This window comes from Camelina sativa, chromosome 20 (assembly GCF_030686135.1).
Source record: "Camelina sativa cultivar CO46 ecotype springtype chromosome 20, ASM3068613v1".
Lineage (NCBI taxonomy): Eukaryota > Viridiplantae > Streptophyta > Magnoliopsida > Brassicales > Brassicaceae > Camelina > Camelina sativa.
Window position 1 is genome coordinate 33,009,025 of NC_141899.1, and position 25,091 is coordinate 33,034,115.

The 25,091-nt window shown below is 32.5% G+C and overlaps 5 protein-coding genes, 2 long non-coding RNA genes and 1 pseudogene across 16 annotated transcripts; 4 read left to right on the forward strand and 4 right to left on the reverse strand.

Moving 5' to 3' along the window:
• Positions 1–265: 265 nt before the first annotated feature.
• On the reverse strand, positions 266–2,423 carry LOC104771789 (uncharacterized). Its single transcript, XM_010496370.3, has 4 exons — positions 2,096–2,423; positions 1,131–1,246; positions 949–1,033; positions 266–609 (listed from the first exon to the last, which is right to left on the reverse strand). Exons 1-4 carry the CDS (start codon positions 2,324–2,326, stop codon positions 520–522), a joined length of 522 nt encoding a protein of 173 aa, XP_010494672.1. The 5' UTR covers positions 2,327–2,423; the 3' UTR covers positions 266–519.
• A 132-nt stretch (positions 2,424–2,555) lies between these two features.
• On the forward strand, positions 2,556–3,454 carry LOC104771790 (uncharacterized). The gene is made up of 2 exons (XR_764924.2): positions 2,556–2,832; positions 2,953–3,454. It is a non-coding gene; the product is annotated as an uncharacterized LOC104771790 (long non-coding RNA).
• A 431-nt stretch (positions 3,455–3,885) lies between these two features.
• Positions 3,886–5,142, reverse strand: LOC147919772 (uncharacterized). Its single transcript, XR_015592102.1, has 3 exons — positions 4,783–5,142; positions 4,411–4,483; positions 3,886–4,260 (listed from the first exon to the last, which is right to left on the reverse strand). It is a non-coding gene; the product is annotated as an uncharacterized LOC147919772 (long non-coding RNA).
• A 702-nt stretch (positions 5,143–5,844) lies between these two features.
• LOC104771791 (transcription initiation factor TFIID subunit 14b) lies at positions 5,845–8,076 on the forward strand. Of its 2 annotated transcripts, none has more exons than XM_010496371.3 (6): positions 5,845–6,379; positions 6,555–6,637; positions 6,965–7,186; positions 7,286–7,473; positions 7,564–7,685; positions 7,797–8,076. In XM_010496371.3, the coding sequence occupies exons 1-6, from the start codon at positions 6,275–6,277 to the stop codon at positions 7,881–7,883; spliced, it is 807 nt and encodes a 268-aa protein (XP_010494673.2). In that variant the 5' UTR covers positions 5,845–6,274; the 3' UTR covers positions 7,884–8,076. The 2 variants fall into 2 exon arrangements, with proteins under 2 accessions (XP_010494673.2, XP_010494674.2); XM_010496372.3 differs by having other exon boundaries at positions 6,040–6,379; positions 6,558–6,637.
• A 5,632-nt stretch (positions 8,077–13,708) lies between these two features.
• On the reverse strand, positions 13,709–17,218 carry LOC104771792 (protein SENSITIVE TO UV 2-like). Of its 5 annotated transcripts, none has more exons than XR_015593695.1 (12): positions 16,742–17,218; positions 16,595–16,633; positions 16,388–16,512; positions 16,056–16,129; positions 15,644–15,930; positions 15,498–15,566; positions 15,330–15,412; positions 14,983–15,153; positions 14,801–14,890; positions 14,517–14,674; positions 14,233–14,429; positions 13,709–14,147 (listed from the first exon to the last, which is right to left on the reverse strand). XR_015593695.1 is itself a non-coding variant. In XM_010496373.3 (12 exons), exons 1-12 carry the CDS (start codon positions 17,144–17,146, stop codon positions 13,874–13,876), a joined length of 1,989 nt encoding a protein of 662 aa, XP_010494675.1. In that variant the 5' UTR covers positions 17,147–17,218; the 3' UTR covers positions 13,709–13,873. The 5 variants fall into 5 exon arrangements, 1 of the variants encoding a protein (XP_010494675.1); XR_015593697.1 differs by having other exon boundaries at positions 14,979–15,153; XR_015593698.1 differs by having other exon boundaries at positions 14,801–14,894; positions 14,979–15,153.
• A 259-nt stretch (positions 17,219–17,477) lies between these two features.
• Positions 17,478–19,969, forward strand: LOC104771793 (26S proteasome non-ATPase regulatory subunit 13 homolog A). Of its 4 annotated transcripts, none has more exons than XM_087505725.1 (6): positions 17,478–17,779; positions 18,062–18,508; positions 18,688–18,768; positions 18,981–19,177; positions 19,308–19,339; positions 19,619–19,969. In XM_087505725.1, the coding sequence occupies exons 1-5, from the start codon at positions 17,630–17,632 to the stop codon at positions 19,312–19,314; spliced, it is 882 nt and encodes a 293-aa protein (XP_087361851.1). In that variant the 5' UTR covers positions 17,478–17,629; the 3' UTR covers positions 19,315–19,339; positions 19,619–19,969. The 4 variants fall into 4 exon arrangements, with proteins under 4 accessions (XP_087361851.1, XP_087361850.1, XP_087361849.1 ...); XM_087505723.1 differs by having other exon boundaries at positions 17,500–17,779; positions 19,264–19,339; XM_010496374.3 differs by having other exon boundaries at positions 17,500–17,779; positions 19,273–19,339.
• A 70-nt stretch (positions 19,970–20,039) lies between these two features.
• LOC104771795 (F-box/kelch-repeat protein At4g38940 pseudogene) lies at positions 20,040–21,618 on the forward strand (annotated as a pseudogene). The gene has a single exon (XR_015593336.1). The product of XR_015593336.1 is annotated as an F-box/kelch-repeat protein At4g38940 pseudogene (transcript).
• A 1,922-nt stretch (positions 21,619–23,540) lies between these two features.
• LOC104771796 (protein S40-2) lies at positions 23,541–24,267 on the reverse strand. Its single transcript, XM_010496377.3, has one exon. It carries the CDS (start codon positions 24,092–24,094, stop codon positions 23,750–23,752), a length of 345 nt encoding a protein of 114 aa, XP_010494679.1. The 5' UTR covers positions 24,095–24,267; the 3' UTR covers positions 23,541–23,749.
• Positions 24,268–25,091: the final 824 nt, after the last annotated feature.

Genomic DNA, 25,091 nt, shown 5'->3' on the forward strand with positions numbered 1-25,091 from the left:
GACCCACGCATGGTACACATGTCATTACAGCCGATCCGACCGCAATATACTGTGTTCTCTCCGTTTTGTCCTAATAAGTCCTAACCAAAATGAAAATGGGTGGTGGTGGGCTTCTCAATTTACAGCTCGGTTTACAAATCCGGTACAGTTCGACTGATCCGGGAATATCATATAACCAAACCGAGTCGAGACAAGAAACAAGCGTACTTTAACAAAAAAAAAAAAAACACTTCGAGACTACAAAAGTAACAAAACCAAAAGGAGAAAGCATAAACTTGTTTCTCTTTTCAATTCAACGATATTGATCAAAGTCTTTAATGCCAATTTCACCAGATTTCAAATACCAACCCTCTTAGGAAAAGGACCAAAATGCTAATTTATTCCTTTGGTGATTTGAAGCATAAAGAACTAATGAGTATGATTAAATTTCTGGTACCAGTGAGCAAAATTATCTGGTAAAAAAAGAAAAGGGAAGAGACTGCCTTTCATCGTAATCATACTGATTCTTTCTCTATCTCCTCAGTTGCAGAAATTGAGTTTCTTCATTACTTTAGCATATGCTGGTGGTACTAATCCAGGCTGTCTCAATCTACGCTTCGATTTCTTTGACTGCATCAAAGAACAACATATTCATTATTCTCAACATTTACCAACCTGACACAGGAATGGTGAAACCCGGAAGAGATCAAACAACAGACATGGTATTGTAAATACAACCTAAGCCTACCCCTTTATCTATCGAGCTAAACTAGGAAGCAAAGGAAAACTCAACGTTAAAACTACTTCAATCACAATTTCACTATCACTATCACCAGAAATCAGCTGTTGGTAATTTCTCATCAGTTTAGAATCCTAGTTACTATCGTACTTGTTCTTCCAGATGTGTTGGCCAAAGAATTATTAAAACCAGAAATTTATATCATGGAATAAGGAATCAGGTGTTGTTACCTTCAAGTGGGCGTTGTGACGCTTGCCTTCTTTCCAGCGACGGATGGTACCATCATTTAGTGGTTTAAACCTGTCTTTGAATGACCTGAGATATAGATTCAACCAAAACAAAAACATACTGAGAAAAACGCACAAACAATTACTTAAAAAGATTTGTTGATAATCTTGGAATCAAAACGTACGAATAAAACTTAATCTTGACTTTCTTGACTTTTGATGTGATTGGAGTCCTAGGTCTCCACTTCTTCTTCCATTTTGCCATTTTTTCCTTGGAAGTGATAGTCCGTACTTGAACAAACTGAAATGCAGAGAGAATCAACGTAAATAAGATAAGCCATGAGATGTGAATTGATTTTGCAAACTAGGACGAAATATAGATTGTTTTGTTGATGGCTATTTAAGATTATGCAACACTTATAAACCCGAAACTGGTTACAGCATATCTACAGTTTGTCTAAAACATGAGTGTACATAAGCGTTTGAGTGATACTAAACTTGCACAGTTAGTAATGATACACTGGTTTTTATCAGCTGGCTTACAAGAACATGATATCAAAAATGCAAGAGATACTCAACATTTTATGAAAAGAAAAAAGAATCTCTTCCCTATTTTTCAGATAACCCATAATCAGAGCCAGGACGGTTCTTATTTCCCATGATCAAACAAGGGACACAAACTTCAAGAGCCATACACCATATATTCGAAAAGTACACATATATATGTATGGTATGAGATAGAGCAAGCTTAAACTTGCAAGTTGGTGATATAAACACAAGCACCCACTTGTATCAGCTGGGTTCAAATCCACATTATATCAAAGTCCAAGAAGCAACTTTAACATTCTGTGAATATATCAATCCCTTTCCTTTCGTAAATTCAACTCACAACCAGAGAGCCTAGATGATTCTGTTTCCAATGATCAAAACAAGTCGAGAGCTTCACAGAACAAAGTGCAGATTCTACAGATGCAACTAAAACTATATACTAATTCAAACCATCTAGCTGCTCAGATCATCTCCATCTCCACTCGAAGCTAAAATCATAACCTAATCGAAACGACTTCACTTTCTCACCTGAGTCGCACTAATCTCGCGAATCGAAAAAAAAAGTTCAACAAAAATGTAATGAAAAATTGCGGAAACGTACGTGATGAGGAGCAAAGGGAGAACCCATCGAGCTAACATTCAACGGAGGAGAGACTCCGGCGGCGGGAAGGAAGCTCCATTTGGTCGTATTGGCGAAACCTAGGGTTGTTAAGTGACGACACAGAGAAGGAGAAGGAGAAGGGTGAATCAGACGGTGAGGAGAAGTGGCAAAAGATAGATTCCGATTAGATTGGAGAGAAATGGAACGCAGCTTTGTGCAAAACCTCTGCATTGTCGTCTCCAAGGGGAATGACAATTTTTCAGATAAATCTCGATTGCAAAGTGAACGAAAGCTTTGGGGTTTTTGTGAAATGATATCGAGTGTTTGGGCGCTAGGATAACTCTATTCTCTTTACGTTTTATAATTATCCCTTTTTTCTTGTCTTTGGTTCATTTTCATCCAAAATTAATCTACTCAAAACAAGCTATACAATTTTTTTTTTTTTAATCATTTTTTAATTAATTTTATGTTAAAAAAAAAAGCTTTAAATATGTTTATAAATAGAGAAATACCCTTGAATAGCACTATTTTCCAAAACCTAGCACACCTTCCCAAATTTTCCAAAACTAGCATTTGTGAATATATATACAAATTAATTATTAAGTTTTTTATATTAAATTATCAATTATTAAACTTATGATTTTCATAGTTTCAGTCAAAGTTTCAGATGACGCTTCTTCTTTTTTTTCTTCATCTTCTTCTTCTTCTTCTTTTTTGTGAATCAATTCAGATCTCAGGTTTTTTTGATTCTCAATAAAATTGTGATTCTTATATATGGCTTTTAATCGTGATTCTTATATATGGATTTTAATTGAGGAATTAAGCCAATTATAATGAAGCTCTTTTGTTGTTAACAGCTTCTCTTCACCAATCGAATTCACAATTAGATTTGTAGCTATGGTGTAATCGGATGAGCTTCTATGGTATGGGTTTATAGCTACGGAGAAGGTGGGGAAAGAACTACACCAATCAAAACAAAATCTGATCATGATGATTATTGGAGGAGGAGGAGGAGGAGGAGGAGGAGAAGAAGAAGGAGGACAACGAACACCATCGATCTCACCACTCAGTGTTGATGATGATGCAGAATATAGTGGGGGAAGATCTTCTGGTTCTTTTCTTCACCAATTTTGGGATTTCTGAATATTTAGGAAAATCTTCCTCAATTTGAAGCACATTTACCTAAACATTATGAAATCTTTCCTAAATTTAAAAAAAAAAAAGAAGAGATTTTTAATAATTTAGTTAATGTTTTGCCTTCATGTATCACATATTACTCTATTGGTGAGGCATACATGATTTTATTTTGTGCACATCCTAATATTTTATCTATATATGTATAAGAGTAATAATTTGATTTTGTGTCTTCCTAAATATCTTATGAAGGTTATCATGAAGTTTAAAGTTTCCTTTCTAAGTTTAAATAAATATGTTTCTAAATCTCTTTTTGGTGTTTTGTCTTAATATGTTGAAGTTACTCCATTAGTGAGGAGTAATGATATCATTTTTGTGCATGTCTAAGTTCATCTTGAAATCCAAACTTCTTATGAAGGTCATCCTGAAGTTCAATGAAGCTTTCATGAAATTCATGAAATTCATGAAATCTTTCCTGAATTTTCAAAGAGTGTGTTGGGTGCTATCAACAAAAGTTTGTATTGACTAAGGAAGCATCTATGAATAATGATTTTATGAAAATAAATTTGAAAGATAGTATATGTGGTTGCACAACTGTAATTGCTTCATCATCTCATCTTTCAACTTTATTTACTTGTTGTCTAAGCTAAAATCTCTTGAAACAAAGTCATTGTGGTGCTTTACTATTAACTTATTTAACTGATCAGTCTGATGCAACATCTGAACTACCCCTTTCTCGACACCATGTTGAAAAACGATCAAAAACTGAGAAATCATGAAGATTTTTACTCAGTCCTAAAACTAGTAGCAAACTAATTACCAACATACAACAAAAGAAGAAAAAAACCATGAAGCAAAATTCTTTTAGTGTTCTCTGATTATCCAGCCTTAATTTCATCCAGAATCCAAACTTTTGATGAAGATCATCCTGAAGTTCAAGACAGCTTTCCTGAATTGTGTGGAATCCTTCCTGAATTGTGTGGAATCTTTCCTGATTTTTTCAAGAAGTGTTGGATGTTGGGTGTTGGGAGCTGGTTTTTCAAGTTGCAAGAACACGAGAAAAGATTTTTAAAAGCAGAGAACTTAAACAAAAGGAAAAACAGAGTAAAGATCCTTGTAAAGAGCAATTCAAACAAATCCAATACTCCGAAGATAACATAACAAATAAGGTTGAGAATTACACTATTGTTTTCAAGCCTAGTAAGCCTACCAAGGTGAGACATTCCCAGGAGGAAACAAAGCATTAGAGCAATCCTGAAAAAGCTTACAGAAATTCAATTATTCCATCAACAGAATATTATAACTAAATTAATACAAACACAAAATAACAAAATCATCTTTTGTTTAAGAGCCAAACTTTGCCCAAAAAAAAAGATGAACAAAATCTCCAACTATAATCACAGTTTCAAAAATCAAACATCATTAGAGAACAAACAAACCAAACATAATCAATAAATAAGGTTCTTCATATAAGATTAATTCAAGCAAAATCAATCACTCACTAGAACATGTAATTGGAGCTTTAAGCGAGAGAAGGTGAGTAGGACACATACCTTCGTAGGTCAAATAGAGCGAGATGAATATCTGATCCAGACTTTGTTCGCTCCTCTTTCACTCGTTTCACAGACTCCATCATATCTGATCCAATTCACATAAGATGAATACAGCGAGATGACAAGACCGGCGAGGACAGATCGGCGATGGGAATACGGCAAGGCGAACACATCGTGCGAGAATACGGCGATTGATCATCGATAAAAATCGATTGGTGAGAGATCTAGGATGCTTCAAGGTCTTGTAGAGTAAGGATTCTATCGGCGGAATTGTTTCTTCGTCATGATTTGTTTGTGAAACTGCTTCATCGTTCCGATTAGAGCTCATCACCGGTGAAATAAAATCTCAAACTTACAGTTACGATTTCTGGAGAGATAATGATTGAGATTTTTATTAAATATTTTAATTAATATTTAAAATCATTAGTATTTAATTAGAGTATTTGTGCTAATTTTGGAAAATAAAAGAATGTGTGCTAAGTTTGGAAGAAAAACTTAAATTTAAGCTATTTTTGAGAATTGCCCTTATAAATATGTAATGTGGCGTAATATGTAGCTAAATTAGCCTAATTAATAAAACAAAAATTAGGATAGCTCTTTGTTGGTGGAAGATGATTTGATCTAGTGGGGAAGTTCAATGACCACATACCAATATTCACTCCGTTTTATATTATTTGTTATTTTAGGTAATTTCATACATATTAAGAAAATAATTTAATTTTCTGTTTTACCTTTCACAACTACATTATTTCATTTGTTTTGAGTAATTAATAAGATAAAAATGAAGGATAAAACTGAAAATTTGATTGATAAAGTTGCATCGTAAACATAAAACGACAAGTAATATGAAACAAAATTTTAACTCTAAAATAACAAGTAGAAAAAAACGGAAGGAATATGAAAATGAAAATATAGAATTAGTTTCTGTTAAATAGCACACGAAAATAAACATCATAATATGAATATATGCGCTTTTTGGATAAAACCACTAAAAAACCGTTTCGATCAATCATTCAATCCTTTTCAGGTTTTAGAATTTCAGAGAATTTAAAAGTAGTAAATAACTTAACTTACAATCCTTTCAAACAAAGATTATTAATATTATCCAACAAAATATATTTACATCTACATTTAGGTGATCAAACAAAATTGAACAACGGTAAAAAAAAAAAAAGTAAATTAAAAATTTGGGCCATGTAAGTATAGAATTGGGCTTTAACCCATAATTTTATAATATATTTTTTGTTTTTTTTTTTTGTTTTTCAAACCCTAAAAAAGAAATCGTCTAGTTGAAATCGCGCCGTTTGGATCTGTTTTTTTTTTACCAAACCAGCCATCGGAAAAACCTAAAGACAGATCTGTCGAGATAAGCCAAAGCTTCATTAATTCGTGTTATTAAGGAAGAAGAAGAAGAACAAGACCAATTCAATCTTGGAGCCTTACTTTTTTGTCTCAATGAAAAATCTTTAATTCCTTCCCCCACCCAGAAAGAATGACGAGCAGCTCGTCATCAAAGAAACAGGCTCAGGATCAGCCTGAGACTAGCGAACCCACTCTCAAGTCTCTCAAAACCAAGATGACTAAATCCGACGAAAAGGTTCCTTTTTTTCTTTATTCATTCGAATTCAACATAGACCCAGTAGATATATTTCACTTCTTTTGTTCTGTAAGCTCTTGAATTTTTGAATTTTGGCTATGATCAAAAGCTTTAAATTACTTACAAAATCCCCCCTTTTTTTTTTTTTTTTTTTTTTGTTTTTTGGTTTGCGCAGCAGAAGAAGCTTAAAGACATTGAAATAAGCGTTCCAATTGTGTATGGTAACGTTGCATTTTGGCTTGGCAAGAAGGCTAGCGAGTAAGTACCTCTCACAATTTCACAATTGCAAATTTTGTAATTTAACAGTTTGGAGTTTAGTTCTTTAGAAATATAGTGGCGCAAATGTTTAATTTTGGTAAAAAAAAAAAAGTTAAAAAGTTCCTATTTTTACAATACAGTTAAAAAAACAAAAGAAGTTTACATAAAATTTTCTATGAAGGCTTTATTGGTTTGTTGTTAGCGTTTTACTTCTTTTGTAGAGTGACGAAAAAGGTTATACATTGACAATAGCCTTAAACAAAAGTGTTTGTTTTCATATGATTTCCCTTGAAATTTTTTGCCCTTTGTTAATGTTTGTTTCTGCAGGTATCAATCTCACAAGTGGGCTGTATATGTCCGTGGAGCAACAAATGAAGATATCAGTGTTGTAGTAAAGAAAGTGGTTTTTCAGCTTCATTCTAGTTTCAACAACCCGACGAGAGTTATCGAGGAGCCTCCATTCGAGGTATCAGAGTCTGGTTGGGGAGAATTCGAGATTGCAATGACTTTGCATTTCCACAGCGATGTCTGCGACAAGCCATTGAGTTTGTAAGTCCACATTAAATAGCATACTCTTTTTGTAAGTAGCAAAATGCAAGTTACTTATGAGAGTTATGGTTGTCTTTTTTGGGGTACTCAACACAACAGATATCATCATTTAAAGTTATACCCGGAAGATGAATCAGGTCCTTTGACAATGAAGAAGCCTGTGGTTGTGGAATCTTATGACGAGATTGTGTTTCCTGATCCTTCAGAAAGTTTTCTAGCTAGGGTTCAGAATCATCCGGCTTTGACATTTCCTAGATTACCCTCTGGTTACAACTTGCCTGCTCCTAGTATGATCTTCTCTTATCTAAAGCTTCTTGCATTTTTTTAATTAATCATTGCCTTTAAATGTCTTCTCACGCAACAAATTCTATGCTTAGTGCAAGTTGATGATACCGGGAAAAAGAAGAGAGGTGATACGAAAGATCATAGTTTGGGACAATGGTTCACGAGTTTCTCTGAAGCAGATGAGTTATTACAGCTCGCTGCTGCTCGTCAACAGGTAAACACATGAAAACATTTCACTGCATTATCTTAATTTGATAAGAGTTTTAGACATTTTGTTCGGTGTATGATGTGTTGATGATTTTGAATTTGTTCTTTGGTGGAATAGGTTCAAGCACATATTGCGAAACTGAGGCGACAAATAAGTGTGCTGGAGGGACAGAATCAGACTATTAAAACAGGGTCAGACCTGTGAATCTGATTCTGTAGCCATTTTCCTTGGAGTGGGGAGGTTGGCTTGTTGTAACATAATTGTGTATTAGCTTAGATTTCCATTTTCTTGTATTAATAAACACAGAACAAAGAGAGAAGTTGAAATTTCTCTCTTTAGGGGGTCTTTGTTCCAGTTTCATAATTTCAAAGTGAAAAATGGGGCTAAATTAAAATAATGAGAAATATAGAGGGGGCAAAATGCGAAGTAATAGATTGGAAGTCATAGGCTAAATTTAAGATAGTGAAAACATAGAGGGGGCAAAATGCAATCCGATCGATCTTCCACAACAACTTGGATGGCTGAGAGAGCTTTCATAGTACCAATAGGAGAGAGTGCCTTCACAATGACTTTAAAGTCCCCTTCGTAAAGAACTTCAGGAGAGCACGAGCGTTCAACCGAAGCTGATCAACACAGCTTAATTCATCTGAGTCATCAGCGGAAGGGGACACTAGTCCCTGTGTCGTCAACCCCAATTTCTCTTCTGAACCATTGTTGGTTTATAGATACATCATAACTTCATGAGCCACCGTTACAAGTCTAGTTTATCGGTTGACTAGGTGCTTCCCCACGCAACGCGTGGGTTGTGGTGTAGTTGGCATTTTCTTGTTTTTTTTTTGGTCTTTTTCGTTTTCTCTTTTGTATTATTTCGGTTTAATTAGGCATATACGGGATTTGCCGTCACTTTTATTTATACACTATATGTTTATACCATTTCGTTCAGATGTGTATAATTGTGGCGTTTATTTTTTATGAATTATGAAGATGTTGTTTCTTGCTTTTGAGCATCCAATCTTATCATTGACTGATATTGTTTCCAATACATTTATTATATTATATATTTTCTAATTAACTACTTATGTAAACCCTTCATACGTTGATGTTGCAATAATAAGTTATTTTTTTAAAATATCTTCTGTATAAGTGATTATGTTTGTATGCCCATGTTTTGGTCTAATATCAATAAGGTCGTTTCTGTTTTTCTTTAGTTGGCTTTGAAACCAATATTTAAGCAAATAATGGGTCAAATTATGGTGTTAATAAGTAATATAAATTCTTATGTATATATATATTGTATATATGTGACTATAAATTTAGCTAACTAAAAAATTATGTAATATTTAAATACAGTCTTGAACATATATATATATATATATATATATATATATATATATATATATATATATATATATTTGTGGGAGGAATGTATGAAATTATTGGATAGAAGTTATTTTTGAGTTAAATGACCTTTAATGTTTTTAAAGTGAGTTAAATATTAATAAATTTTTATATGTGTCTTGACTTTTTTAAAAAGGAATACCAAGTGTTTCCTTCCAAATTTGAAGTGATATAGTATTTTAGTTTTCTTATATGATTTTATGAACTTTAATGTAAAAGTTTTTCAAAGTAATAAGTACACTCACTGATTGAATTATAAAATTTGGAGAAATGTTTATTACGTTTAATCATCTGCTCTTTTAAATAAATTAAATAAGTATGTTGTTATTCCTACAAATAGGACAACATATATTATAATTTAACCATGGAGTTAAGCAATGGAAATGGAACTTGTGATTGCAAGACAAAATGCTTATATGTTACACATTGATCGTTTAAAAATGAATAGGAACATCTAATTCTCAAATAAAGTTGATTGTTTTGTTAAAACCAACATATGTGAATTTAAATTTAACTATGCAAATTTAAAAAATAAATATGAATAGATTAGAAAGGCAAGAAATATAAAAGAAATATTTTTTTATATAAATAAAATAAAAATTGAAAACAATGTTAAATATATATAATACTTTCTACATTAAAATATAGAATCAAACTCTTACAAGTTACAACACATATGAGATATAACAACATTTGATATTGGTAGGAGAGGATGAGAGAATGTTTACTATAAGATGGTAATCCAAATTAGATAATGGAGATGAATCTTTAAAAAATAGAACAATGTAATATCTATATATATATATAATACTTTCTAAATTAAAATATATAATCAAACTCTTACAACACATATGAGATATAACAACATTTGATATTGGTGGGAGAGGAAGAGAGAATGAGTACTTATAAGATAATAATCCAAATTTGATAAAGGAGATAAATCTTTTAAAATAAGAACAATGTAAAATATATATCATGTAGTCTCTAAAATTAAAATTTAGCATTAACAATTTACAATGATATTTCATTTTTTTTTTACAACCCATACAACAAAAATAAGAAATCAAAAATAACAAAAAAAAAAACGAAAAATGATTTGAGGTATTGTAGAAGAGAATGAGAGAATGTGAAAATGAGATAGTAAAAGAATGTCAATATGAGAGAATGATAGATTAAGAGAATGCTTATTTATATGATAAGAAATGATGGAAGTTACATTTAGAACTATGAAGTTACAATAGTAATTTATTGTGTTTGAATAAAATTGAGTGGTAGAATATGATTAATGCATAATTTATTTTATTTTCAGTTATAATTTTATTTTAATGTGTGAGTTAAATGTATTGTGTTTATTGGATCTTAAATATTGTTTAAAGCAATTAGAAAGCAAAAAAAAAAAATAAAAAAAATAGAAAACATTAAATGAAAATCAACCAATAAGGAGAGACCAAAACCTTACTTTTATATATATGATATATTGCTTTAAACTTTGAAATGAGAAATATATTATAAACAATAATTTTACATGAGAAATATATTAAATTAGCTAATCAAAATATGAATATAAGTTTAGCCAACCAAAATAAATAAAAAATATTAAAATTTAACCAAAAATAATTTATCTTGAAAGATAATAAGTTAGTAGGAGGAATGAATTAATGTACAATTATTGGATATGAGTTACATTTGAGTTAAATAGAGTTACATGTCTTTAATTATAAATAAATATTTTAATTTTTATAATCTAAAATAAAAGGAATACCAAGTGGCTGAATCAAAATTCACATTATTTGGTTGTTTGTTGATATAAACTCAACACTTACATATAATATTTCAAAATAAAAAATATTACTTTTTAAGTGACAAACTAAATTAGTTTTCTTATAAAATTATATGAATTCTTCAATCTCAATAATTTTTAAAATCCCAAGGATAAATTATATTTTTTTGGTTTTCACATCAATTTAATTTTATAGTGCTAGATTTCATACTAATGGTTTCATCTTTAGAGAACTTAGTGAAATGATATTTTTAAAATTATATTTTATTTTTATATTTAAGTTCCAGTTGAATATGTTTTGTTTTTTGGATCATTTTTTATTTTGATTAAAGACACAAATAACCAATTTTTTAATTATGTTCTTTTTGTTTTGAAAAACCTCAAATCATAAAAAAAATATATATATATATATATATTATATTGATCTCTGCGGATTTAACATTTGGATCACAAAACAAAATAGTCTTTATAAATGGATAAATGGATAGTTATATTGATCTTTATAAATTATTAAAAATGATACATGAATATGTGAGATAACCAGAGACATAATAGATAATTACATATTGATCATTTCAACTTTATGATCTTATTGTGTGGTGAATATTGTAAGGAAGTATGAAAATAATGACTTTATAAGATGTTAATATAAAATAGAAAATGGAGATAAACATTTTAAAAGATTAAAATAAATATATAAGATATACATATCATACAAACTCTAAAACTAAGCTTTTACAATGATATTTGATTTGATTTTTTATATAACCCATACAACAACAATAACAAAAAAAATACAAAACAAAACAAAACAAAACAAAACAAAAAAGAGATTTGAGAGTAGTGGAAGAAGATGAGAGAATGAAAGAGTGATAGACTAAGAGAATAAGATAATGAGTATTTATAGGAAGAGAAATGATGAAAATTTACATTTAGAAAAATGAGAGTTACAATTCTAATTTATTGTTTTGTTTTAATACAATTGATTAATACAACTTAGTGGAGAAATAAAGTTGATGCATAATTTATAGGGAGAAGCTATAAAGATTTCAGTTTTATATTATGTGAGTTAAATGTGAAAATTAATTGTTTTACATTTGTGTTTTAATATAACTTTTTAATACAACTTAGTGGAGAAATAAAGTTGATGCATAATTTATAGGGAGAAGCTATAAAAATTTCAGTTTTATATTATGTGAGTTAAATGTGAAAATTAATTATTTTAAATTTGTGTTTTAATATAATTTTTTTTTTGATAAAATTGCATTGCCAAGTGGACCAATAAGGAACCAAAAATAATTTCTCTTGAAAGATAATAAGTTAGTAGGAGGAATGAATTAATGTACAATTATTGGATAGGAGTTACATTTGAGTTAAATGGAGTTACATGTCTTTAATTATAAATAAATATTTTAATTTTTATAACCTAAAATAAAAGGAATACCAAGTGGCTGAATCAAAATTCACATTATTTGGTTGTTTGTTGATATAAACTCAACACTTACACATAATATTTCAAAATAAAAAATATTACTTTTTAAGTGACAAACTAAATTAGTTTTCTTATAAAATTATATGAATTCTTCAATCTCACTAATTTTTAAAATCCCAAGGATAACTTCTATTTTTTTGGTTTTCACTCATCAATTTAATTTTATAGTGTTAGATTTCATACTAATGGTTTTTCATCTTTAGAGAATTTAGTGAAATGATATTTTAAAATTATATTTTATTTTTATATTTAAGTTCCAGTTGAATATGTTTTGTTTTTTGGATCATTTTTTATTTTTATTAAAGACACAAATAACCAATTGTTTAATTATGTTCTTTTTGTTTTCAAAAACCTCAAATCATAAAAAAAAATATATATATATTACATTGATCTCTGCAGATTTAACAATTGGATCACAAAACAAAATAGTCTTTATAAATGGATAAATGGATAGTTATATTGATCTTTAAATATTATATTGATCTTTATAAATTATTAAAAATGATACATGAATATGTGAGATAACCAGAGACATAATAGATAATTACATATGCATCATTTCAACTTTATGATCTTATTGTGTGGTGAATATTGTAAGAAAGTATGAAAATAATGACTTATAAGATGTTAATATAAAATAGAAAATGGAGATAAACATTTTAAAAGATTAAAATAAATATATAAGATATACATATCATACAAACTCTAAAACTAAGCTTTTACAATGATATTTGATTTGATTTTTTATAACCCATACAACAACAATAACAAAAAAAAATACAAAACAAAACAAAACAAAACAAAAAAGAGATTTGAAAGTAGTGGAAGAAGATGAGAGAATGAAAGAGTGATAGACTAGGAAGAGAAATGATGAAAAATTACATTTAGAAAAATGAGAGTTACAATTCTAAATTATTGTTTTGTTTTAATACAATTGATTAATACAACTTAGTGGAGAAATAAAGTTGATGCATAATTTATAGGGAGAAGCTATAAAGATTTCAGTTTTATATTATGTGAGTTAAATGTGAAAATTAATTGTTTTAAATTTGTGTTTTAATATAATTTTTTTAATACAACTTAGTGGAGAAATAAAATTGATGCATAATTTATAGGGAGAAGCTATAAAGATTTCAGTTTTATATTATGTGAGTTAAATGTGAAAATTAATTGTTTTAAATTTGTGTTTTAATATAATTTTTTTTTGTTAAAATTGTATTGCCAAGTGGACCAATAAGGAGAGACTGAAACTCTACTTTTATATATATGATTTGATCCTAAACAAACATTTGACTATATACATCGACTGTAAAAATCACCATTTTATGAATTTAAGACAGAACATAAAACAACCAGTTATAATGAAAAAAAAAAAAAAAAAGTATCATTTACTCATTATACTGTATTAGCGGGTTAATCTGCAGACAGTCTCACATCTACTATGTTTTTTCAATCAAAATTGCCAGTTCTCCATGCTCGTAAAGGGGAACACAAAGAAGTTAACAACACCAATAATGTTTGTGCTTATGTAATATTGTCACCTAAAGATTCTAAGAAGGCAAAAACCCGTTTCTTGAAAATGCGGGCTAAATCCATGATTTCGGTATTCCTAATTCTCTCAACACTGCTTTCAGGTTGTCCAAGTAAGTTTCTTTTACGGGATAATCGTGTGGCTACATCAACCGTCAGGCTCGCCATGTCTCTGCTTTTTGTTAGTTCCCTTAGAATTGTAGCAGAGCTTGACGAGCCGGAGACGAGTCTGTCTAGTAATATCAGTATCTCTCTCATCAATAGTGTCCTGCTCCAGTAAAACAAATACATCGATGTTAATAAGCCAGTTAGATTGAATATTTAGTTATAAATCACCCAGGTTAAGAATAAACCTCTCTTTGAAAATTTCTGCTTTTGGATGAAACTCTGTTTCTTCCGAGTCTATTTCCGCAGCTAAAAGCTGAAGTATCAACATTAAAAAGTTGGTATCTTGAGGTAGTTTGTGCTCTGAAAGTAGTTCATAGCCCGAGTTTCCTGAAGAAGCTGCTAAAGCCAAGATCATTATTACACTCCGACAAAGTTCCAGATCCTGAAGTCAAATCAACCGAAATGATGTCTTAGTCCAAACTGCAGTAAACTACTTGACAAATTGGAGTTTTCTTTGGTTTTTTTGTACCTCTGATGTCTTTCTAGGAGAAGTCAAACAATCTGCTAAACCTTCAAAGATTTTACCAAATGCTTCCAAAGCAAAGAGATTCCCTTCACTGTCGTTTTCAGTATCTGAGGAGTTCCTTCCCACATGGAGAGAATCAAAGCTGTCGAGCAGTTTGGGGCCTTTGAGCAGAAAATAAATAAAGAAACAAAGTTAAGAGAAGAAAGACGAACAACTTTTGCGAAAATGGTTTCATCATAGACAAACACACTTCGGCAGTTAATAAAGTGATTGAACTGACTACTTACAGTTGAGCAGCAAGTAAAAAAGAAGAGTAGCTTCTTTCCGTACATGTACACCCCCTTCTTTTCGTAAAAGTAATGAAATGCTCCCAAACACTTCCTTGGAGACAAAACTGGTCAATTAAAGTTATATGAATGCAGATGTTAGTAAAACCAGAAAAAGAAAATGGTTTTGAGTGCTTACTTACGTTTCCCTCTCGGTATAAGCATTAGTGCTCATCACGATTATGTTCATTATCGACAATGCTTCCAGTTTGACATCCTTTTCGGTTCTTTTACTGGCAATTTGAATCATCAATTCAAACAGAGAATGCCAGTTTGCATCCCAACTTGGCTGAGCGTTATCAGTATTTCCTTGACTATTCATAAAAGGATGAGCATACGAGATTAAGGTATATAGTAACTTCAACTAATAAGTAATAAGGGAATATGAAGTAAATCATTACAGTGACGATTTATCGCAAATGTAAGCATTTAGAGCTAATATAAATTGGAGAAAATAGGAAAACTAATTCCAGACAGACAGAGTAGATACCTGGCTTCATATCTCTTTTCAACACCAGATATATGTTCCAACAGCACATGTAGTACATGCAGAGATCTATGAACAAGAACAGCCTGCGCAACAGATGAATAAATAAACTCACAATAAAAATATCCAGAAAGCTACAACTTGCAGATATTCGAATCTAAATTGACTTACATTCTCCACTTTACAAAGATCAAGTAGTGGTTCAACCAAGGTCTTCAAATTTACAAACCCATAGCTGATCTGCAGCAGACATAGGGGGTTAATTAGATAGTGTGACCAATAACTTATATACCGACTAGTATAGTGTTTGAACACACCTTTGTTATTGCAGAGTACAAATGATAAACTTTTTCAGATTCTAAGGCTTCAGAAGATTGCATGTTTGACGAGGTTTTGGCTTCCTGTTTGTCAATATCTTGGCTAGGCGTACTGATCTTCATAAAACTAAAGAGTATCTGGAGATCTGTTGAACAAGCCAGTAGCAACTCTGAGATTAGATTTTTCCTTGGATCTTGATAGTTTGAGGTGCACCAGATATCTAGCAGTTTCTTTGAAAGGTCAGCATGATTAGCCAGATCCGCCTGAACACCAGTGGTCTTGAAACCTGACTTATGGCCAAAGCAAAAATAATGAGTAGAAAACCCAAGAAATTTAGAGGAAAAATTATTTCACACAAACAAAACTTCTAAAGCTTCAAACTTTTTATTTCCAATATCAACATTCACATACTTCTTTTATCATCCAACCCTGTTGTAGAGTCGATTTCTCGATGATGTACTGAAGCAGTTGCAACATCTGGTTCCCTGATTCACAAGACTACTTCATTAGACTATTATTGGTAATTTGCAACAGAGATAAAAGTACCCGCAAGCTAATGAACAGTAAATTCCGATTCTCCAAAGAGGGGATTGTAAAAAGTGTTAGTAACCGCCTGCACCCCAGTTACTCAACATGACAAAGAGTTTCACCTTTAGTTGAGAATGCAAAACACTGAAAATGGTTGAAACCTATCATGATATATTCTAACAACACTATATCATGAGAGAACAATATTCACTTACAAGTTTGTTCCCTTAGAAGAAGAAGCATGAACTGTTATAGCACATTGGCCATTTTTATCAGCACACAAGTTTCTCGATTCTGTTTCTTTGTTTTTCCCCTTTTTAAGCTGAGAACATTCTTGTTCCTGGAACAATCATAGAAACTTTCAACACTATAGAATGAAATAGTGTAATTAAAAAAAAAAAAACTCAAAGATATGAACAAACCAAATCAAGCAATTGCTTCGAGACACGCCCTAGCTCCTTCTGTTTATCATATAACCAGCACAAGAATAATAATATGAGAAAACTACATTCTCCATCTTTAAGTAATCGCAGGGGACGCAGTAAAGAAGAAAAAAACGAAACCCTAACCTTTAAGCGATCAATTTCGAGATCTTTCTCACTATCAAAGCGACGAATAGAAGAAGTCGGAGGAGAGATTGGTTTACGAGCAGTAGTAACCGTAGAGTAATCCATTAACGCGTCATTGAAACCCCCTCCTCTTCCTCCTACTCTTTGAGAGAGTTCTCTAGGTGGAGAATAACTAGAGAAAGGATCACGAACTGGAATTTGTTTCCTTTGTCCCGTATAGGATTGTAATTGCATAGGGTGATGATATACAGACGATGAAATCGTCGTCGTAGTCATCTCCGGAGCCGGTATAGACACTGGAACAGGCGGAGGAGGTAGGCCGCCAAAACCATCGGCATTCATGGTGGCTTCGATCAACTCCACGCATTCCAGTAACTCGTCATCATCCAAGAATGGCTCATCCATCGCTTTTCTCTCTCTCTCTCTCTCTCAAAGCGAGTGAGAGTACTGGGGAAAGAGAAGAAATCGAAAAACCCCACTAGTTGTTGTAGGAGGAATGACCCGACCCAGATTTAAAACCCGGGTTCAGTCATTTGGATCCGGTTAGCCATAAACCCGACTTAAACCAGAAAAAAAAAAACATAACGGTCCGGTTTTGTTCTGGTTTTCGAAATATTGGCCGGTCATACCGAACCCTAAATTAGAAATCGACAGTATTGTAGTTTTTTTAATTACATAAATCTTTCGTTAAAATCATATATTTACACTTTGGTCCCGGTAGTTTTCTTTTCTTTTTAAATTAAAAGGATTAAGCAAAAGAGGAGCACAAAGGGTTTTTAGGATTTGTTTACAACAGAGCTGAATATATTATAGGAAGGGAGATCGAGAGAATTCGCAAAACTCGTTTCTTCCTCTCCATCGTCGTCTTTGTTCTCTGCTGTTTCCGACATGGCTGCTCTACAATACTTGGAATCTCTGAAAAATGCGCATCCAGAGCTCGGTGAATGGTACAATTCCCTAGCAGATCTGTATCAGAAAAAGCTCTGGCATCAACTCACCATTAAGCTCGAGCAGTTCATCGCTCTCGCCGTCTTCCAGGTCTGTTTTGCTTCTCTTCCGTAGTAGTGATTGGTTTCCATGTCTATCCGGGTTTCATATTGGTCCTTGGGGATTTTAGGGTTCATAGATCTCGACAAATTTGGTAGAATCTGTGTGTTTACTTCGGAGTAACATGAGTTAGAGATTTGATTTGGACGATGATAGGGTTTTTGAATTTATGATTTAGGGTTTATAGTTTTGCTGAACTTCGTGAGTTTTCAAGTTTTTCATCAGTTTTAATTGCTTCCAAGTTCGTGTGTTGATTTTAAGTTTTGATTTCAGGCTGGTGATGCTTTAATTCAGTTCTATCACAATTTCATCACTGACTTTGAGACGAAGATCAATCTTCTGAAGCTTGCACATTTTGCTGTGGTGGTCTCCCGACAGTACTCTGAGAAAGAAGCTGCAGTTAGCTACCTTGAAAGCGTGATTGAGAAACTTAGAGCTACTAAAGAGCCTCGGATTACTGAGCCAATCATTTACATAGAAACACAGAAAGCTCTATTCAAGCTTGAGCAAGGTGATCAGAAGGAGTGTAAGAAAATCTTGGACGATGGAAAGAGCTCTCTTGATAGTATGACTGACATTGACCCATCGGTCTATGCCAACTTCTATTGGGTGTCTTCTCAGTACCACAAGTTCCGTCAAGAGTTTTCTGATTTCTACAAAAGTGCTCTACTTTATCTTGCTTATACGTCTGTGGAGGACCTCTCAGAATCGTTTAAGCTGGTATGCCCCCTTCAATTTAACGTACCTTGTTCTAGTTTTTTGGGTTACGAAGTTTCCTTTTAGCCAGTGGATACCAAAAAATTGGTGAGAATTAGACGAAACTGGGGGAAAAGGTGTTAACTCCGGTAGCTGTATTCACTAATCAAATTGCTAATATCAGATCATTTTGTTTATATCAGGATTTGGCTTTTGATTTGTCACTTTCAGCTCTACTTGGAGAAAACATCTACAACTTTGGGGAGCTGTTAGCCCATCCCATTGTAAGCTATCCTTCATCCGTGATATAAGCTATTGCAAACTTTTCCTGTGTAGATAATAGGTTTCTTATTATCTTTCTTTACTCGGGCCAAAGTGTTTGTGAACACAGAGACAGTTGAAAGGCTCTCTTACATGTAGTATTACCTCTCATGCTATAGTTCTGCTTAGAATTGTAAATGGCTCTCTTACTTGTAGTAAATTACTGTGATGACAGTTGAAAAGTCTCCTTGGAACAAATGTGGAATGGCTTTACCACATTCTCCAGGCGTTCAACCATGGTGATTTAGTTCAGTATCAAGAGCTATGCCGTGTGCACAACGCCTCCTTGATTGCCCAACCAGCACTGGTTGAGAACGAGAAGAAGCTATTGGAAAAGATTAACATTCTCTGCCTTATCGAGATCATCTTCAGGTAACTTCTTCTCTAGGTAGTAGTATCTCACACCACATCATTTAGATAAAACATCTTGTGCTAATTCTGTTACTTTTCAACATCATTCCTTTGAGTATCATTGCTGAGCGAACTAAACTTTCCATTGAAGATGTTGAGCACCTTCTCATGAAGAGCCTTTCTGTAAGTATTAGTATCTCCTTGCATCTATCTTTTAAAAGCTGTTGTGGTCAAGTGTCCAATATAACGATACTTACTTGTCACTCGATTAAGAACAGAATAGGTGTATGCATTGTTTGCTCTCGTAGTGTCACTAGGTTTATGTATCTGCATTTGTCTTCATATTGGGTAATTTTGTCAGAGAACTCAAATGTTGGTGGCTAGTTTCGTTCCCTACTTATTATATACATAGAAATAGAATGATTTTGTATGCTTATGAAAGTGGAAAAATGAATGATTCAGGTGCATCTTATTGAGGGAATCATAGACCAAGTGAATGGAACAGTTTACGTCTCATGGGCACAACCGAGAGTACTAGGGATTCCACAGATCAAGGCTTTGAGAGATCAATTGGACAGCTGGGTCGACAAAGTTCACACCACTTTGCTATCTGTTGAAGCCGAGACACCAGATCTTGTTGCAGCATAAGAAAAACCCTTCTTCACTTCTTCCTTTTGAAGCTACTAAATGTAATACCATCTTCTCCTCTGGAATTAAAATGCAAGTTCGTTTTTTAATATTTCAGTGGTAGAAATTACAATTACTTTTGAACCTTTTGGCTCCCATAAGGATTTGATTTTCTTTCTAGTTCCATTTCAAGATGCCATGAAATTTTCCTTAATCTATATTAATAAGTCCTCTGATCGAAACTTTAGTTGGGTTCTTTTGGGCTTCATTAAGGCCCATTACCTTCGATTTATGGCATCGCTCTGGTTCTTCTCCTTCACCAAAACCAGAGCAGATCGGTATTGACTATTGGACTGAGACTCACAAGTCATCTTCCAGATTCGATTTAGGTGAGTAGGTAAATTGTTCATAATTTGAGCTAAAATTAGAGATTTGAGTGTTTCTCTATTTCTCTCTCGTATGGATTTGTGCGGCGTTCCTCTCTCGAAACGACCATCTCCGATTGCGTCACTTCCAGATGAAATCGTGGTGGATATAATAGCGCGTGTATCAAGATCCTATTACCCAACAATCTCTCTCGTTTCCAGACGTTTCCGATCAATCATAACGTCGTCTGAGCTGTACATGAGACGATCCTTGTTACGTTGTGCCGAACACTGTCTCTATGCTCTCCTCTACAACCCTAAAACCTGTGATTACCGTTGGTACATCCTCCGCCGCAACGGCTTTGTCCTTATCCCTTGTCTTCCTCCTATGCCTGCTCATGGAATCTTTGTTGCGGTTGGTTCAAAGATATACGTTTTGGGTGGTGTTTACGATTCCAGTGCGACTTCGAGTGTCTTAATCATCGATTGTGCGTCTCACACGGTGCAGCCTGTCTCTAGCATTCCCAAGCCGATGGCTGATACGGTCGCTGGCACCATCAACGGGAAGATTTACGTGATTGGTGAGTTTGAATTGTCTAAAGGTGTGGTTTCAAAGAGTGTTATGGTGTTGAATAGAGAGAAACAAATGTGGGAGCCTGAGATGATGATGAATCCAGGTGTGAATATAGGTCAGTTGTGGTCTGGTTGTGTGGTAATGGAGGGTAAGATTTACATGAGGGATTCGGTGAATAGCTTTGTTTACGACCCAAAGGAGAGGAAATGGGAAATGGAGGAGATGTTGAATTCTAAGAAGTGGGAGTATGCGTGTGTTGTTGATGATATGTTGTATTACTACGACTGTCGCAAGAACAAGTTAAGAGTGTATGATACAAAGCACAAATGTTGGGGAGTGGTGAAAGGTGTGGAGAGAACGTCGGCTGAGCCTGAGCCGAGTCGTCTGAGTCTGCCAAAATCTTCGTGGTGGTCGTATACCATGAGTTGCGGTGAGAAGCTGGTTGTGTTCTTGCCTAAAGAGAAAGACAGGACGAAGACAACAGGGATTTGGTGCGCCGAGATCGCACTCGAAAGACGCCAAGGTGGAGAGGTTTGGGGTAAAGTTGAGCGGTGTGCTGCTGTGATTAATGGTGATTTTTTCTTTGTGAGATGTTTAGCTGTTATGGTTTGATGCACAAAACTGAAATGTGCTCTTTCCTAAAGGAGTGGATTTGGTTTGTGTGGGAATTGCATTCAACCAAAGGAGGAGAAATTTCATGTTGTGGTTGGGAGCTAGTTGATTTTATTGGATGTAAAAGTTAGAAGTACAATCAAGTATTTACTTGATTCTTGGTTGTGCATTGGGAGTTTATCATTAGCAGAGCGATTTAGAAACATGTAATTGCGAGATATGATTAGTGGTGTGACAATTTCAGACAGCTAAACTGATAAGAGACAAGAAACATGGGTTTTTAATATGTACGAACATCATCACCCAGGTCCAATGTTTCCGGATATCATAGGTCAGATTATAAGTTAGATAAACTGCAAGCCCAAGCTTATGACAAGTTACCAATCAACCCCAAGCCTTACACTAAACACCATTTGCTGTGCCTTACAAATCCACGTGTCTAACATCTGCTGATGTGGGCAAACCATACAGCCACCTCATGACATATCTCGTAAGTAATAATAACATTTACGACATTTTAGGGAATGTACGATATTTTAAGTGATTTATGTAAAAGTTATAAATCTATTCAATCATGGATTAATATTTAGAAATAAATAATATTGTAGAGAAAGCAAGGTGTTTGCAGTTGATATTTAGAAAATAATATTCATAAATAATATTTAGAAAACATTATTGACAATAAATTACAAGTATTATAGACAAATTGACTTATACATGACATACATAATTTATGAATAATAATATCAATTCTTCTATTTTAATAATCTGTCAAATTATCAAATTGTAAATGATGCATATCTAAAAATTGAAACTTTAAAATTTAACTATTTTTATGATATGTTATAAAATATTTTAGAGATATCATTATAGTTTGAAAATACTACATTACAATTGTTCTATAGAAATGAGCTTTAGGAAAAACATATATTATTATATCAGTATATATATATATATATGTGTGTAAATTTACATGATTATTAATTTATGATATTATTTGGACCATATTTTACAAGGAGATTTCAAAAAAATTATTATCTTATTATCTTATCGAATTTTATTATTTTTTACATTGGCCCGACTTGGGACCAGTAAAATTTATTAATTTATAGTGTTTATTAATTTATAGAGTATTAATTTATAGAGGTTTTACTGTATTAACTTTCCGGAAATCTATCAAAATTCCAAATTTTCTAAATCTTATCAAATCCTCCAAAATCATTGTTTGAATACACTCTCTTAGTATATGAAAAAGAAATAAAAAAATACTAACCATTATTGTGTTTATAACTTTATAAATTCAAAGTCGAATTATGAATTATATATATATATATATATGTTTTAATTAAATAAAAAAAGTTGTACTAATATGTATAACCCATTTGTTTATTCAACAGAACTTATAATTATAGGAATCCCAAAAAGAACAATTGTGATCAAAATGGCAGAAACCACATGGCCATGAATCGTCTTGTCTGTACGATGATTCACTATTTTCTTATAAAATTTCGATGAACATTATTGTCCCTTAAGTTTTTGGCCTAAATGATTAATGACGATGAACTGAATTTAAAACATGCAAACCTTCTTTAATAAATATGTCCAACGTACACACATATGGATTCAACTTGGCAGAACAAATACATGTCGAACTTTACAGTAAGAAATTATTAATTAGTTTAGACTTATTAATTAATTACTCTACAATTCATTTTGTTTACTAATTATTCCTTCTTTTGTTTATTTAGAACGACCAACTCATAGCTACTGTTGAATGCTGACTACTACTATTCAACTTTCATTGAGATGACTTGATATATAGAACTTGCTAGTATATACATTTCCGGAAAATTATTTTACAATGACTACGTTACAATGTTTTCTAAAACTACTAATAGACAACTAACTCGTTACAAACTCGAATTATAAATTTATACACTCGAAACAATATTTACCAATGGATCGATTTCATCACATGATATATGTAAAATATATCTAACACATATGCATTGCCAAACAAATACGAATCAAACATTTTTATTCTTAGGGTTACCTATTTACTTTTGTATTACCAAGTGAGACCATAAAAATATATTTAACATCCAGCTCACGTTAGCAAGCAAGTTGCATAATCAAATGGACGCGACCAAAGACAAAGTCCATAAGCCAAGAAACCAATTACTTCGCAAACAAACTCAAAACCAAATTTAAGTAGTTAACCTTGACATTATATTTTAGGTTCTCCTCTTCTCAAGTAACCAAATAATATAACTCAATAAGATAGTACAAAGACATGTTGGGGATTTATCCAATACAAAACCCAACCGGGAAAAAAAAAATCTCCCAACACTAAACCGTTCAATTAATGGAAAATAAAACAAATTGAACGGAGTTCCGGTGACGGTTAAGTAAAAATCAAGCTTCTAAAAATCCGGTCATCCTAAGAACGGAGTTCCGGTGACGGCTCAAGTCTCTTCCTTTAAGAGTACAAACCGAAAACGCTATTTGCTCTTTCATTCTTCTTTCGATTATAACGTGTGGAGGAGTCTTGTCCTCATCTTCCTCCGCCGTGTCCCATTCCATAAACCGGAAATTATTCGTCGGGATTCTCACCGGAGACGTTTTCTCCACCCTCTCCCGTCGTCTTCTACTCTTCTCGACGTTTCTAGTGTTAGAGAGTTTAGTTTCTTGGTTATAGTTTGGGAATACGGTTTGGTCGGAAAATATAATGTCTGATTCTTGATATTCTTCGGACATCATCGTAATATGAAAAAGAAAAGAATGTTAAGAGAGATATTATGATCGATGAGGATGGAGAAGAAAAGATAACAATGAGAGAAAATGAAATTTATAGACCGATTGAGACACATATGTTGGAATAGAGAATCTTATGTCTTATATACACACGTAAGCTCTACGTATAGAAATGTAAATGTACATGTGTTTTTGTTTGAATACGTGTACGTATAAGCAAATCTAGTATTTCAAATGTGATGTCGTCATTAAGATATCTTTGGGTGAATACGTGGTAGCTTCATCTGATTCTTCATCATCACTCAAAATTTCATTGCCGTGTATAATTAATTATTTTGATTTTATTCATTAAGTATCGTTGTGTAATTATGATTTTCATTGTTTACAAATTTTAAAAAGGAAGAATAACATAAGTTTACACTTTCTTTTACCATAATCTTCAAAATGTTACAAGAATGCTTTGAATTCATATTAAGTAATTATTACTTAATCATCATATATAGGTATTTTTATTAACAAAAATATTTTAACTTTTTTTTTTGTTAAAAAGATTTTAAAAAATAAACAACTATTTTGATATTTAATCTATAGTCATTAACTGAATGCACTCTATATATAAAATTGTTGACTTGACTATGAATTATTGTTTTATAAATATTGCATGAAACTTTTCTGTCAACCTTTTTTTTTTCAATTATCAATTGAGAATCTTAATTATTAATGAAGATCTGATCATCTAATTTATTGAGTATCTCCAACAACAAAATAACACAATGATTAGGAAAATACAAGCTGAAGTCGGTGTAAAGCCATAAAACACAACCAGAGCGCCGCGTCCGGAGGAAACGCACTACGCGTTTTCAACCTTAACGTCACGCGTGTACGCGGTTACACGCTTAAATCCAGTTTTAACCACTCATATCCATCCACGTGTCACATTACAAGCTTTAGGGTTCTTTAGTGCCACGTTTTTGTTTTTGGTCCAACACAACACAACACAACA